The 13,340-nt window shown below is 42.7% G+C and overlaps 1 protein-coding gene across 1 annotated transcript in view; it reads right to left on the bottom strand.

The window, feature by feature from the left end:
- Positions 1-13,340, bottom strand: part of VSIG1 (V-set and immunoglobulin domain containing 1) — a 35,586-nt gene that overhangs the window by 2,950 nt on the left and 19,296 nt on the right. The window contains exons 3-5 of the mRNA XM_006758820.2: positions 11,597-11,795; positions 3,190-3,345; positions 2,712-2,831 (exon numbers count right to left, since the gene is read on the bottom strand). Of these exons, the coding sequence (XP_006758883.1) occupies positions 2,712-2,831; positions 3,190-3,345; positions 11,597-11,795 (475 nt within the window). The remainder of the gene's footprint in view (positions 1-2,711; positions 2,832-3,189; positions 3,346-11,596; positions 11,796-13,340) is intronic.

Below are 13,340 nucleotides of genomic sequence, written 5' to 3'. Positions count from 1 at the left end.
TTTGTTTCAATATAGTATACTAGAGGCCCGGTGCATGAAATTCATGCATGGTGGGGGGTGTGTCCCTCATCCCAGCCTGCACCCTCTCCAATCTGGGACCCCTCGAAGGATTTCTGACTGCCGTTTAGGCCCGATCCTGGTGGGCAGTCAGTCATCCCTCTCATAATCCAGGACTGCTGGCTTCCAACCGCTCACCTGCCTGCCTGCCTGATTGCCCCTAACCACTCTGCCTGCCTGCCTGATCACTCCCTAGCCACTCCCCTGCAAGCCTGATCACCCCCTAGCCACTCCCCTGCCAGCCTGATCACCCCTAACCACTCCCCTGCCAGCGTGATCGACGCCTAACTGCTCCCTTGCTGCCTGGGCACCCCCAACTGCCCTCCCCTGCAGGCGTGGTCGCTCCCTACTGCCCTCCCCTGCAGGTCTGGTTGCCCCTAACTGTCCTCTCTTTCAGGCCTCATCACTCCCAACTGCCCTTCACTGGCCTGATCACCCACAACTGCCCTCCCCTGCCAGCCATCATGTGGCGGCCATCTTGTGTGTTGGAGTGATGGTCCATTTGCATATTACCTCTTTTATTAGATAGGATAGCACAAGTTGTAGGTAAATCCAAGTTTGCAATATTATGACTATCTAAATATTTCCACAGCTGCATAACATAGTATTAGTATGTTTCTCTCTTATACATTTTAAATTTTTCTGAGGTTAATAATTGCCTCATTTGGTGATTTTAAAAAATGTATTATTGCTAATCCCCCAAATTTCCAGTAAAACTATTGAACTCCTTTCAATAGATTCTAACACATAGAATAATCTATAGGTTTCTTATGTTGTTGTTTTATTTTCTTCAGAGACATCCTGCTGGAATCCTCCATCCTCCTCCCTCAGCATGGACTATTTTCCTGCTCTATTGTCATCCTTCACTCTCTTTTCACCTTTATCCCTATTTTATAGATAAAGAAAGTTCCTTCAAGATACAGCTCAAATAGCACTGTATTGGTAAAGCTGGCCCTGGTTGTATAAGCATAATTAATTATTTCTTCTTTAATGTCCTATACTAATAGACCCTTGCAGACCTTTATTATAGCATTTTACACAATTTTAATGTCTGTTCATCTCTCTAGCTCAGTGGTTCTCAACCTTGGCTGCACATTAGAATCACCTGGGAATCTTTTTAAAATCCTGATTTCTGGGCCTCATCCTCCGGAAATTCTGTTTCTTTGTTACTAGTGTTGTGGCCTCACCCCATAACAAAGAAACAGAATTTCCAGAGGATGAGGCCCAGAAATCAGGATTTAAAAAAGATTCCCAGGTGATTCTAATGTGCAACCAAGGTTGAGAACCACTGCTCTAGCTAAACTGTGAGGTCCTTGATTGTAAGACACATACCTTATTAATCGAGAGGCAGGGAGGCAGGAAAGAAGGAAGGGAGGGAGGGAGGGAGGGGAGGGGGGAGGAAGGAAGGAAGGAAGGAAGGAAGGAAGGAAGGAAGGAAGGAAGGAAGGAAGGAAGGAAGCCAAGTGTCAACATCACTGGAAAGAGGATTCAAAAGGAAGAGAGGTTCAAGTATAAATCCTAGGAGTCTCTACATCTGCTGTATGACTGTACCTCTGGAAAGGTAAAATGGGATTGTGGAAGATCCAGAGAAAAACAGCAGAAATGGATCAAAGGACTGGGGGTAGAATGGGACCACAGAAAGGACAGATCAAACAGATGAAGCTTCTTCACTTTGAATAAAAAGAGCTGAAAGTGATATAAGGATGAAGGTGTATCCTGGATTTGGAAAAATGTTTGGATCAGGGCAAATAAAAGGAAGAAAGCTCAGCTTCATAGGAAAGCAATGAAACTGGCCACCTGTATATTGTATGTATTAAAATCATATATTCAAAGTAAGTTAGAAAAAAGGAATAGATGACATGATCCTAAGTGTTAAGTGATCTTTGAGAGGTATAGCAAGATATCCTTTATGGAGGCTTGCCATTGACTGGTCCAATTTGAAAATTCCAAGCCCTCAAATCTATGATTAGTAACTAAGCACTTTTGAACTGGAAGGTTGAGGTTTAGAGGCATCCAGACACTGCCAGTTACTAACTGGATTACCTTGGGCATATAACTTACCTACATGAACTCCAGTTCTTTCAGTAAAATGAGAGTAACATATCCTGCCTCCTAGATAGGGTATTTGGAAGACTGAGAGAAGTAATGCTCACAGTACCTGGCTGAGTGTCTAGCACATAATTTATGCTCCACAAATATTAGCTACTGTGACTGTACATATGAGTGTTCTTATTACTATTATTATCAGGGGCATATCTTGACAAATTAGTTAAGAACTGGAAAGTTTGTGAGCTCCATGTTTGACATAGATTGCTACAGTTTCACCTTGATTTACCAACAGCGCAACAAAGAAAATTTAGCCTAGTACTATCAATGAGGCTGTTGTTTTATTTATTAAATAGTAATTCCTACTTTCTAGAGATTTTGTGAAGGTTAAACAAATTTATTTTTATAAACATTTTAGGGCAGTGTGTGGCACATATTAAGTATTGTGTAAACAATAGATACGTATTAGGATGATAATGCATCATATTAACCTTTAAAGCAACAAATCTCCAGAGAAACAGGAAGGACTAACCAGGACTAATTAATTTACTTGATTGGCAGCCCCAGGATACTTGACTTAAGGAGAAACTGTTGTACGATCAACTCACGTGAAATAGTTAGATCGATTTCACAGGAGCTATTGCCGAGGTTGTTGATTGCAGTGCACTTGTAATGACCTTGTTCAAAATTGGTCAGATTTCCAATAACCAAAGTCCCGATGGCTGGGTCTGTCAAAACCAGGAAATAGACTTTTGAAATCTCTTATGTGGGTAGAGATGGCAATGTAGCAGATCATTCAATGCCAACCCACTCCCTCACATTAGTTTCCCTTTCTTGAGGTGCGCAGGGTCCAACTAGACCCCTTAAGACTATTCCAAAGGTAGCCCCATTCCACCACCTCTGAGCCAAAACCAGGTTTGGCTTCTAGAAGTTGTGGATAAGACCAGATCACAATCATCTCTTTTCACACCCCCCTCCCAGAAAAATAGAAGATTGATCTGGAAGATGAACAGTCAGCCACACACACAAGCTATCAGCTACCACACACACCATACCTTGCCAGGGGCTTCTGAGGTATATACTTACTGAAGCTTTCTTTCACGGGGATGATATCTTTTCCTTCAAGTTTATACCAGTGGTACACAGGGGAAGGCGTTCCAAGCACCGAATGGCAAGAAAGAGAGATTGGTCGGCCAGTTTCTGCTATTCCTTGAATGCTGCAAAAGGGCTTAGAAGGTTTGACTGTAAAATAATGACAAAGAGTAAAAATCCTATTGAATGAATAACAGTCTATAACAATTACAGTCACTTCCTCATTTTCATTTTGTGAAATGTCAGCTGCTTTTTTTTTAATCTTTAAAACTTATTTTGACAGTTTTCTATTTGTACCACCAGGTGGGAGTAGAGCACCTCAGATGCAAGAACCTTTCAGTCACCAGGCCATTAACATTGTAATAGCAAGTCTTCCTCTGCCTCTTTCCCAGATCTATAACCAGGAATTTCCACTTAGTGTGTAAAAATATGGCTTTATTAAAACAACCAAATGTAAGCAAACACTGAACAACTAGGAGTATAGTTTATACTCTTGAAGCACAGTTTCAAAGGAAAATATAACCCTTAAATACTTTGAGATAACCTATTATTTTTCTTTTAAAAATTATTATATTAATGCCATATTTTTATTTTTCGTTTTACTTATGAGTTACTTTTGGAACTTATTTTTCCGGGGTGCACAAATGGTTGGAGGGTTTGAATTTGCCTGTGTCACTCATTGGTAGGGGAAGCCCATTTTGGGGCGGGGGGGGTGCTACAGAGTGTTGAAATCTTTATTCATTTTTCACTCCACAAGCGGTTCGGTCGGCTTGTGGACTGAACGGTCCCAGGTTCGACCCCGGTCAAGGGCATGTACGTTGGTTGCTGGCACGTCCCCACTGGGAAATGTGCAGGAGGCGGCTGATCGATGTTTCTGACTCTCTGTCTCTCTCCCTTCCTCTCTGTGAAAAATCAATAAAATATATTTTTTAAAAAAAGTCAACCGAGAGACAGCTGGTGTCTCAAAAAACTCGTTAGTCGGGACACTCGTACGTCAAGGCACCACTGTACTTGAGGGCCTTCTGACACAGTTCTGAAGTGGGGTGGGGAGAGTAGTGAAAGAGGGCTTTGTATTTCATGTATTTTGTACTAAGAGCAGGAGGACCACAGGAGGAATTTAAGTAGGGGAGGGATGATGGTCATTTTAAAATTTTACCTGAATCACTCTTACTCTTGGGTGCCTGAACCAAGGGAGAGGAGGAGACAAATTCAAGAGGTACTACAAGTGAACAGGATTTGGTGACCAAGTGGATATGGGGCATGAGGAAGAAAGTGGGGTCAGTGATGTCTCCCAGATTTCTGATTTGAACATCTGGGTACATGAGCTTGCCATCATCCCCTGAGATAAAGAATACAGGAGGAGGCACAAGTTTCCAGGCAAAGAGTGGGAAGGAGGGAGGGGTGAGATTGAGGTCAGTTTGGGACATACTAAAATTTAGCTGCTTATAAAACATCTCAATGGAGAAGTCCTGTGGGAAATTGAAAATCTGAATCTCCTCACTCATCTTACAGCTCACAGCTTTTTCTAACCTTAGTCTGACAGAAAGTTAAGTGCCTGAATGTGGAAACTTTCCAACTCATCTTCCTTATCTTAAGTTGGATTTGAAGTCCTCCAAAGACATAGGTTCTCTAACTTAGGCTAGTCAGACCTCAATACTCCAGACCTCCCAGATTTCTGCTCTTGCTTGATAGGTAGCAGTTAAGAACAGAGCTCTGGATCGACACAGAATACTGGCTCTGCAACTTTACCCTAGATGTGTTTAGGCAAGTAACCTAACATGCCAAATCTTAGTTGACTCATCTGCAAAATGTGAACAGGTGATTATCTGAGCTCCGGCTAATCCAAATATATTGTATTTATATTAATGAAGCCATGTTTATAGAGCCTTGCACACAGAATTCTGTTGGCCACGAGCAGAACTAATTCCCGCAGCTGCACTTTATAGCTTGCTACTGAAGTTAATCTTCCAATCTTAGATTCTAACCTACTGTACACATGAGCAAGTAAACAGATATACTTGTAGCCCTTTGAAACATTTCACCATCCCTATCTTTAAACAGTTGTCTTTTTAACTAAGAGAAGTATTTTTTTTCTCTTTACCTCTCCACTCTCTCTTCCTTTCCACTGATTTTCTCAGATGGGGACAATTCAGTGGCTATGCCTACCCTAAACAAGACTATTTAACCAGAAGTCCATTGCAACTATCATTAGATTTAGATACTGAATTTTTTTAACATGGAGATTTTATAGCCTTTACAGCAGAATACAGCAATTTGAAAAGAAAATTAAATGGGGTATTTTATCACAGTCAGGTACCAGGACTTGCATTAAATGATGGACAAAAACCTCAATGACTTTTATTCATTTCTTGAGTCCAGAATCAAATCTAGATAGGCATTGTATTTATATTTTGCTGGACACATGTTCTCCTTTAATTTTTTATTAATAAAACACTTAGTGAATCATTTTGAACCATGTCCAAAACCTATATATTTTCTAAAACTACTGCATCACTATTGAATTGTCACTTCATCAATTAAAGCCCACAATTTACTGCCAAAGCCATTGACCTACCATTTAACTTTATTGCTTTCAACAGAATTGGGGTGGGAGGAAGAGGCTCACCTCAGAAAACAAAAGAAAAGGCTTCAGCAATGTCTCAAACCTTCTCTAAATATATCATTTTCTTTTATATGCCAAATTGCATAAGGAAGATGATTCTCATTCTAAACGCATACAAAACAATTATTCAAACTTCCGCTGGATATTTTTCAGCGATTCATTTTTCAAGGCTATCATACCTAATGGAGTTCTCCTAAATGAATGGTGTCCAAACCACCTGGGCCTTTGCTCATTGCTGTTTTCTTCACCTAAACTGTGTCCTGCTACCTCAGCCCCTTTTCTACCTTACACACTCTTACACATCCTTCAATATTCAGTCCAAAAGTCACCTTCTCCAGGAAACCTTCTTCATTTCCCCGGACAGCTTTTAGTCCTTTCCCCTCTGTCTCCCAGATCTCCTCTCCTACCTTCACTGTTTTTAAGTTATATATCTGCCTCCCTCACTAGATTCTGAGCTTTTGGAGGGCTCAGACCCTATCTTTTACATCTTTCCATCACCATTGCCTAGCACAGTAACTGGACATGTGCTTAGGGTTTATTGAATGAATTTATGCATGAACAAGTAAATGCATGGGATCAATCAATGTCCATCACTGGGTAGTAAAATGACTCTAAAAGATGCATTGCTAGGAAGATTGATCTTTAAGAAAATATTGGCACTTCTTTCCACCATTGGACTGCCCCCACCATGCCCCGCCCCTCAGTCATATACAATGGAATTTGGGAACTGTAAAGAGCTGCTTCAATTTTTAGAAAAAATTACCAATTTCAAAATTTTCAAAAGCATTAACTTGTAGAATGCTTTTGTTTTGAACCCAATTAATAAAAATAGAATTTTTGAGAGTTCCCAAATAAACAAAGAAATCCACAGACCCTTTGCCTCTTATGTTTTCTGGATCCCAGATGCTTAAGGAAAAGTCATGACACACTCATTGCAGGAACAACTAACCCAAAAACTCATGGGAAAGAACAACTCGGAGAGAAAATGACCCCCAGCTTCTTATGGAAGTTGATTAGGGATTCTCTGAACTTTAAATTTAAGAATATTAACCTTTCTGCATAACTATCTCAGGACTATTTCCAAGATCAGTGATAAAAAAGTTTGTCTTCTTCGTCTATTCCTGGTCAGAAGGGCAAGCCAGAGCCAGGGAGCAACAGAAACCCATTAGAGGACTAATCCATCAAATTCATTGAACATGGACAGTATATAATTTAATCCTAATAGTAAACTTGTAAAGACAGGGTAGGAGTCATAACTCCATATCAAAATGTCCAGAGCAAGGTGGACTGACCTGCTTGATGCCACAGAGTAGCCAAGTAAGAGCTAGAACCTAGGTCTTCTGACTCAGAGCCTGAGGTGCTATCATCTATATCAGACCATTTCGTTTCCATGTAAATGACTAATCTTCCAAACTAGAGCATCAACTTTACCAGGAAAGGGATTGTGTATACTTATCTTGTCTTTTCTTGTACCCCAATGCCTAGAACAGGGCTCAGCAAAATAAAAACAGGATTGAGGTACACCACTCTTAAAAATCAGTGCTTGGTTACCAGGTGTGTAGATGCAGTAGCAAACCTCACAGTAAGTACATGGTGCATTTCTAGCATCACTTGAATGGCAAGCTCAGACAACTCTGGACATTTACCCTAGGTGTTCACCTTGTTATTGATTGCTGCTTTTTCAAGCTACTCAATTATCAAGTCACTGGTTTGATCTCTTCCTTTCCTGTAATGGATGTACTCAGCTTGAAAAGAACAATAACTCGATCAGCTCTAATTGGGGTTACTTAGAAGTGGGAAAGCCCTTAGTTAAAATTGTTAGTTGGTCAGGGTTTACAGCCCTTTCATCCCTCCCCTCAGTACATTTGAAGGTATGCACACAAGACCTGCTAGGCTGAAAGACAGGAGCAAAACTCCCATTGTCTTCTCAAACAGAGGTTGAAAGGAGCCCTAGAAATCTCTAAAGTTATGAATTTCCCAAAAGCAATAACCATGCCTCCAATGCTGTAAACCTTATTGCTCCTAGCACAAAGCAAGCACTCAATAAATACTGCATAAATGAATCACTCCAAATTCATTTGAAGAATGGATATGACTTGTCCAGTGTCACATAATGCATATTTGTATATATAAATAAAGTCATTCTCAACTCTGGCTTAACATGTGGCTCTTTTTCTAAATGGTGTTAACATTTAAATTTTTTGTTAAAGTATAGTTAGCATACAATAGTATATTAGTTTCAGGTATATAAAAATGATTTGATATGTATATACCTTATGATGTGATCACTACACTTTGTGTTGTAACCAACTGTCACCATGCCAAGTTATTACAATACTAGAGGCCTGGTGCATGAAATTCATACATGGGGGGAGGAGGGGCCCTCAGCCTGGCCTGTGCCCTAGGGGGATTTCTGCACAGATCGGACCTAAACCAGCAGTCGGACATCCCTCTCACAATCCGGGATGCTGCATGCACCAGTGACCAAACTTTTAATACAGGTGAAAGGCATCTTGCTGTTGTATGGGCAGCTACATTTTTTTGCCCTGATTATAAAAAGAAGTACATATATAGGGTAGGGTCCCTAGGCCTGGCTGGTGGTTAGGGCTGATCTGTGGGGCAACAGGCAGGTGGGGCGATCGGGGAGCCCCTACTGGCACCCGCCTTGACTGGCAGCCTGGCGCCGCCCACTTTCTGTCCCTGTTCCCCAATCGCTGCCACAGGTCACCTCCTGACCAGGGGCAGCTCCTGCATTGAGTGTCTGCCCCCTGGTGGACAGTATGGGTCACAGCAATCTGTAGTCTGCCAGTCATTCCACTCTTTGGTTGATTTGCATATTATGGTTTTATTATATAGGATTATTGACTATATTCTCTGTGCTGTACACTACATATCCATAGTTTCTTCATTTTATAACTGGAATTTTGTACCTCTTATTCCCCATTCACCTTTTTCACATACACACCCTCCTTTCTGGAAAACAAGAGTTTCTCTGTACCTATGGGTCTATTCTCGTTTTGGTCCATCAATAGATGAATTAAAGAAGATGTGGTATTTATATACACAGTGGAATATTACTCAGCAATAAAAAAGAATGAAATCTTGCCATTTGCAACAACATGGATGGACCTAGAGCAGTGGTTCTCAACCTGTGGGTTGCGACCCCTTTGGCGGTCGAACAACCCTTTCACAGGGGTCACCCAAGACCATCCTGCATATCAGATATTTACATTTACAGATATTTATATTTACATTTATGATTCATAACAGTAGCAACCTTACAGTTATGAAGTAGCAACGAAAATAATTTTATGGTTGGGTCACAACATGAGGAACTGTATTTAAAAGGCCAGAAGGTTGAGAACCACTGACCTATGCAAAGTGGAATAAGTCAGACAGAGAGAGTCAAATACCAAATGATTTCACTTATATGTGGAATCTAGAAAAACAATCCAAATAGTGTTAACATATTTTAAAAGGGAACCTCCTGCCTTTATTTAAAACTAGTGGCCTGGTGCATGAAATTCGTGCATGGGGGCAGGGCATCCCTCAGCCTGGCCTGCACCCTCTCCAATCTGGCCCCTCGGGGGATGTCAGACTGCTGATTTAGGTCCGATCCCGCACCAGCAGTTAGACATCCCTCTTGCAATTTGGGACTGCTGGCTCCTAACTGCTCACCTGCCTGCCTGCCTGATCACCCCTAACCACTCTGCCTGCCAGCCTGATCGCCCCCAACTGCCAGCCTGATTGCCCCCAACTGCCCCTCCCTTGCCAGCCTATGGGCGCTGGAGAAATGCTGGAGAACAGAAATTAGGAACTGGGAGCCATTTATTTTCATTACAGTTTGGCCTTTAGTGACTGACTTCTGGGGAGGCCCTCCTTCTCTCTGGACGTGAGTTGCCCCAACTGTAAAATAGGGGCTTGGATAACTGGATTCCTAGGCCCCTTTCACAATGACAACTGGGATCCCGTGAAAGCTCTAAGCAGCTGGGTGTGGCCCCACCCCCTGGGCACCCAGAAAGGCCCAGGTTGGGGTCACACAGGGAAGGGCTTTAACCCCACCCAGACTTGGTGGGGTTAAAGCCCTGAAAACTCAGTCTGAAAAACTCAGTCTCCCTTCAATGGCGTGTACCCCATGATTGCACTGCAGCTGGCACTTCTGTACCACAGGCCCTTCCGCCCAGGCAGGGCACACACACTACACCCTGCGTCCATGCTGCTGCCATCCCAGAGATGCTCATGGCTGGGGAGTCTGGAGGTTCCCGAGTCACCTACAGGTGGAGGGTGGGGGGGAAGGAAGGAAGGAGGATTTGCAACAATACCTCTGGGAGGAGGCAGCTGGGGCAGCAGTGGTGGCGGCAGCAGCTGGAGGTGAAGGCTAAGGTGTAGGAGGAGGTGCCCAGGCACTCCCCCTCCCATTGTCCCCAGCCCCATATAGGCCCGGCCCTGTGCCTCACAGCATGTCCCATGCCCTGGACCATGCAACCAGCCCTTACCTTGCAGCACCGAGCTGTCCTCCTGCTTGCTAAAGCTACTTATCCCAGGAAAGCTCATGCAGTGCCGGGGAGTGAACCCACAGACAAAAAGTGAAACTTTGGCAGGGTTGGAGCAACTGCTGGTTGGTGCCTTTCCCCGTCCTTCCTTCCCACCATCCCCACCCTCTCCCCTCAGTCTCCCATGCGGTACCCTGAGATCTGGAAGCTGACGTCAGGGGCCTGAATTCCTGACTTTGCCTGCATGCATTTGTCCATTTAAGGTATGGGAAGACAGGTGCCCAGGAGCTGCACAGTGCTGCCTACTGGGGGAGGGGGCACCTGCAACAGGCAGGGGCTGTGCCAAAAGGTGGACGCACAGTGGACATTTTATTTCCTGGAAATGAGAGGAGGGGAACTAGGGATGCAGGGTGTGTCCACTGGCTCCAGCCCCAGCAGCCCAGCGCCGCAGCCTCCACGGGGCTGGGGCTGGGGTCCGGACCCCCTGCGGGCTTGTGTGTCTGCCGGCTCCGTGGCTCTGGCTGGTGCCACCATCTTTGTCACAAAGTGACAGTTAATTTGCATATTACTATTTTATTAGATAAGATAACTAGAGGCCTGGTGCATGAAATTGGTGCACAGGTAGGGTCCCTAGGCCTGGGTTAGCGATCAGGGCCAATCTGTGGGGCCACTGGTGGGGTTATCGGGGGGCCCCCACTGACACCTCCCTTGGCCAGCCTGGGGCCTGTGGGCTGGGGGCATCTCCTGCATTGAGCATCTGCCTCCTGGTGGTCAGTGTGCATCATAGCGACCAGTTGTTCTGCCAGTCATTCCGCCATTGGGTCAGTTTGCATATTAGGCTTTTATTATATAGGATGGTTTAATGGTGGAAATTGTGGCTAGCTTAGGAGAGATCATAAATTGGCAGCTGTCTCCCCCAGGTAGGACTGGCTATAATTGAAGGTCCCTAATTAAAGAGCTGCCAATGATCATTTAGTGGGACTATGCATTGTCCCATCTGTCCTCATTTTGTCCTTCAGAAATAGGAATCCTTGGAGGTTGGATCATCTACTGTTGTCTGTCATTTTGGCAGCCCTTTTGGTTTGGCAATTGTTTCAACATGTTTTATGAGTGATTTCTCACTGTTTCTATACAGGTTGGGTTAGGAGATGTGTCTCTAGTTCCCTGATAATCAAAGGAGCAGGGAGGACATTTCTCCTTGGGACTTAATTGGCACTATAATCCATGCCCCGGCTTATTGAAGTCCTAAGTTTCTCCAAGAAAACCCATAAAAATTTGTCCATACCTAACACATTGACTGTGAGAACGCCTTGATTGCTGCCACTAAAATCTGGGGGGTTGTTAACATCGCAGGTGTAGATGCCACTATCTTCTGGTTGCATATGCAAAATAGTGATGGATGCATTATCTGGCTCCTTGGACGCAACAATTCGATCTTTAAATTGCCCGATGGATGCAGCTTGTCCACCTTCATAATAGTAAACCTAGGACAGAAAAATGAGAAAAATGAGAACTGAAGAATGTCCAGGGCTAGGATAAACTACCTGGGAGCTCCTTCTATCCAAAGTTATCTTCTTTGATATACAGCAGCATTTTACCCCCATCAGGGAACAGGTCCCTGTGGCAAAGGTTTTTCAACTCAGTGGAATATGTCAGCTTCCTCACAGCTTTGCAAAAGCCATTACTTCATTTGTGCTCAAAGCAGCTTTGTGATATCATCATAGCAGCAAGCTTTGATAGTCTTACATACAGTAGTCAGCTGGAGCTAATGGGATTCAACTCTTAAGCTTAAGAGATCAAGATACTCATCTGATGAGTCTACTTGGATGAAACTCATTTTATAGGACACAAATGCATCAGGGGAAATCCAAAACCAGCACACACACCCCTCACATATACACACACACCCCTCTCATATACACACACACTTTATAAGGTTTTTAAAAATTGAGTTTATATTACTCAGTGGGACTATCTGGAATATCTGGTTTCCCTGAAAGTTAGAATATTCATGCTCCTTTCAAACACACACACTCCTTTGGATAAACAAACTTGGGTTCACCATGTTAGAATAACATTTCAGAGGAGAAAGGCTTCTGAGAAATCATCTGGTCCCATTTCCTCATAATGGTGGTATGGGGGTGGAACAATATAACCCAGAAAAGGGTCTGGAAAGTACTTAGTCAATGGAGCTACTACCTTTCTCCCCATGTGTCAGGAAGTAGAACTGGAATTATCATTTCAATAAGGACAATCAAATCCAGAGAAATTAAATAACTCATCTAAAGCCACAGGATTTTTATTATTATAATTTAGAATACTTAAGAAAGATCTGGATTCTAGTCCCATCTTTATTTAAGAACATGGATATTTAGACCATAATGGCAACTGTGGAGCAGCATGATGAGGTGGAAAGAGGCCTGGATTTTAGCTACATCTCTGCTTCTGACTAACTGTGACAATGTCAGGGGAGGTGGTCTCTGGTCATGTCTACATGGAAACCTCCTTTGTGATAAGTAACAAAATTATTTAATCTTCCCAACCTTTAGTTTCCACATCTGAATGAGGAACCAGAGCAAGATTCTCCTAAGTGTGATATGTATTCCCCAAGTATAGGCACATAAGTTGATTTTAGATAGTATATAAATGAAAATTTATTAGAAAGGGACATATATAGCACACTAAATCTGTGAGTTCATGAATATTATTGCTTAGGGCTGAATCTAAGACAGATATTTTTAATATTTTAAGAAACCAAGTTAGTATAGAAAACATTAAATAATACTGCTTGTGCACCCAAATATGACAAAAATCATAAAGACAAGATACGACTGACTGAAACTTTGGAATCACTGATCCCTTGGCTTTCATAATACACACAGTCTATGTACATTCTTTGTTAGTTTCATACAAATGTGTGTAATTGAAATATATATTATTCAATAGATGGTTACTGTCCTAGTCCAGTGGAACTAATTAATATTTTCATAAAATCTACTTGAAGAGCTTTATGATTTATTTAATTCACT

This window comes from Myotis davidii, unplaced genomic scaffold (genome assembly GCF_000327345.1).
Source record: "Myotis davidii unplaced genomic scaffold, ASM32734v1 scaffold215, whole genome shotgun sequence".
In the NCBI taxonomy this organism is placed as follows: Eukaryota; Metazoa; Chordata; class Mammalia; order Chiroptera; family Vespertilionidae; genus Myotis; species Myotis davidii.
Note: the sequence above shows the minus strand (reverse complement) of the source record. Positions and strands in the feature narration are given on the sequence as shown.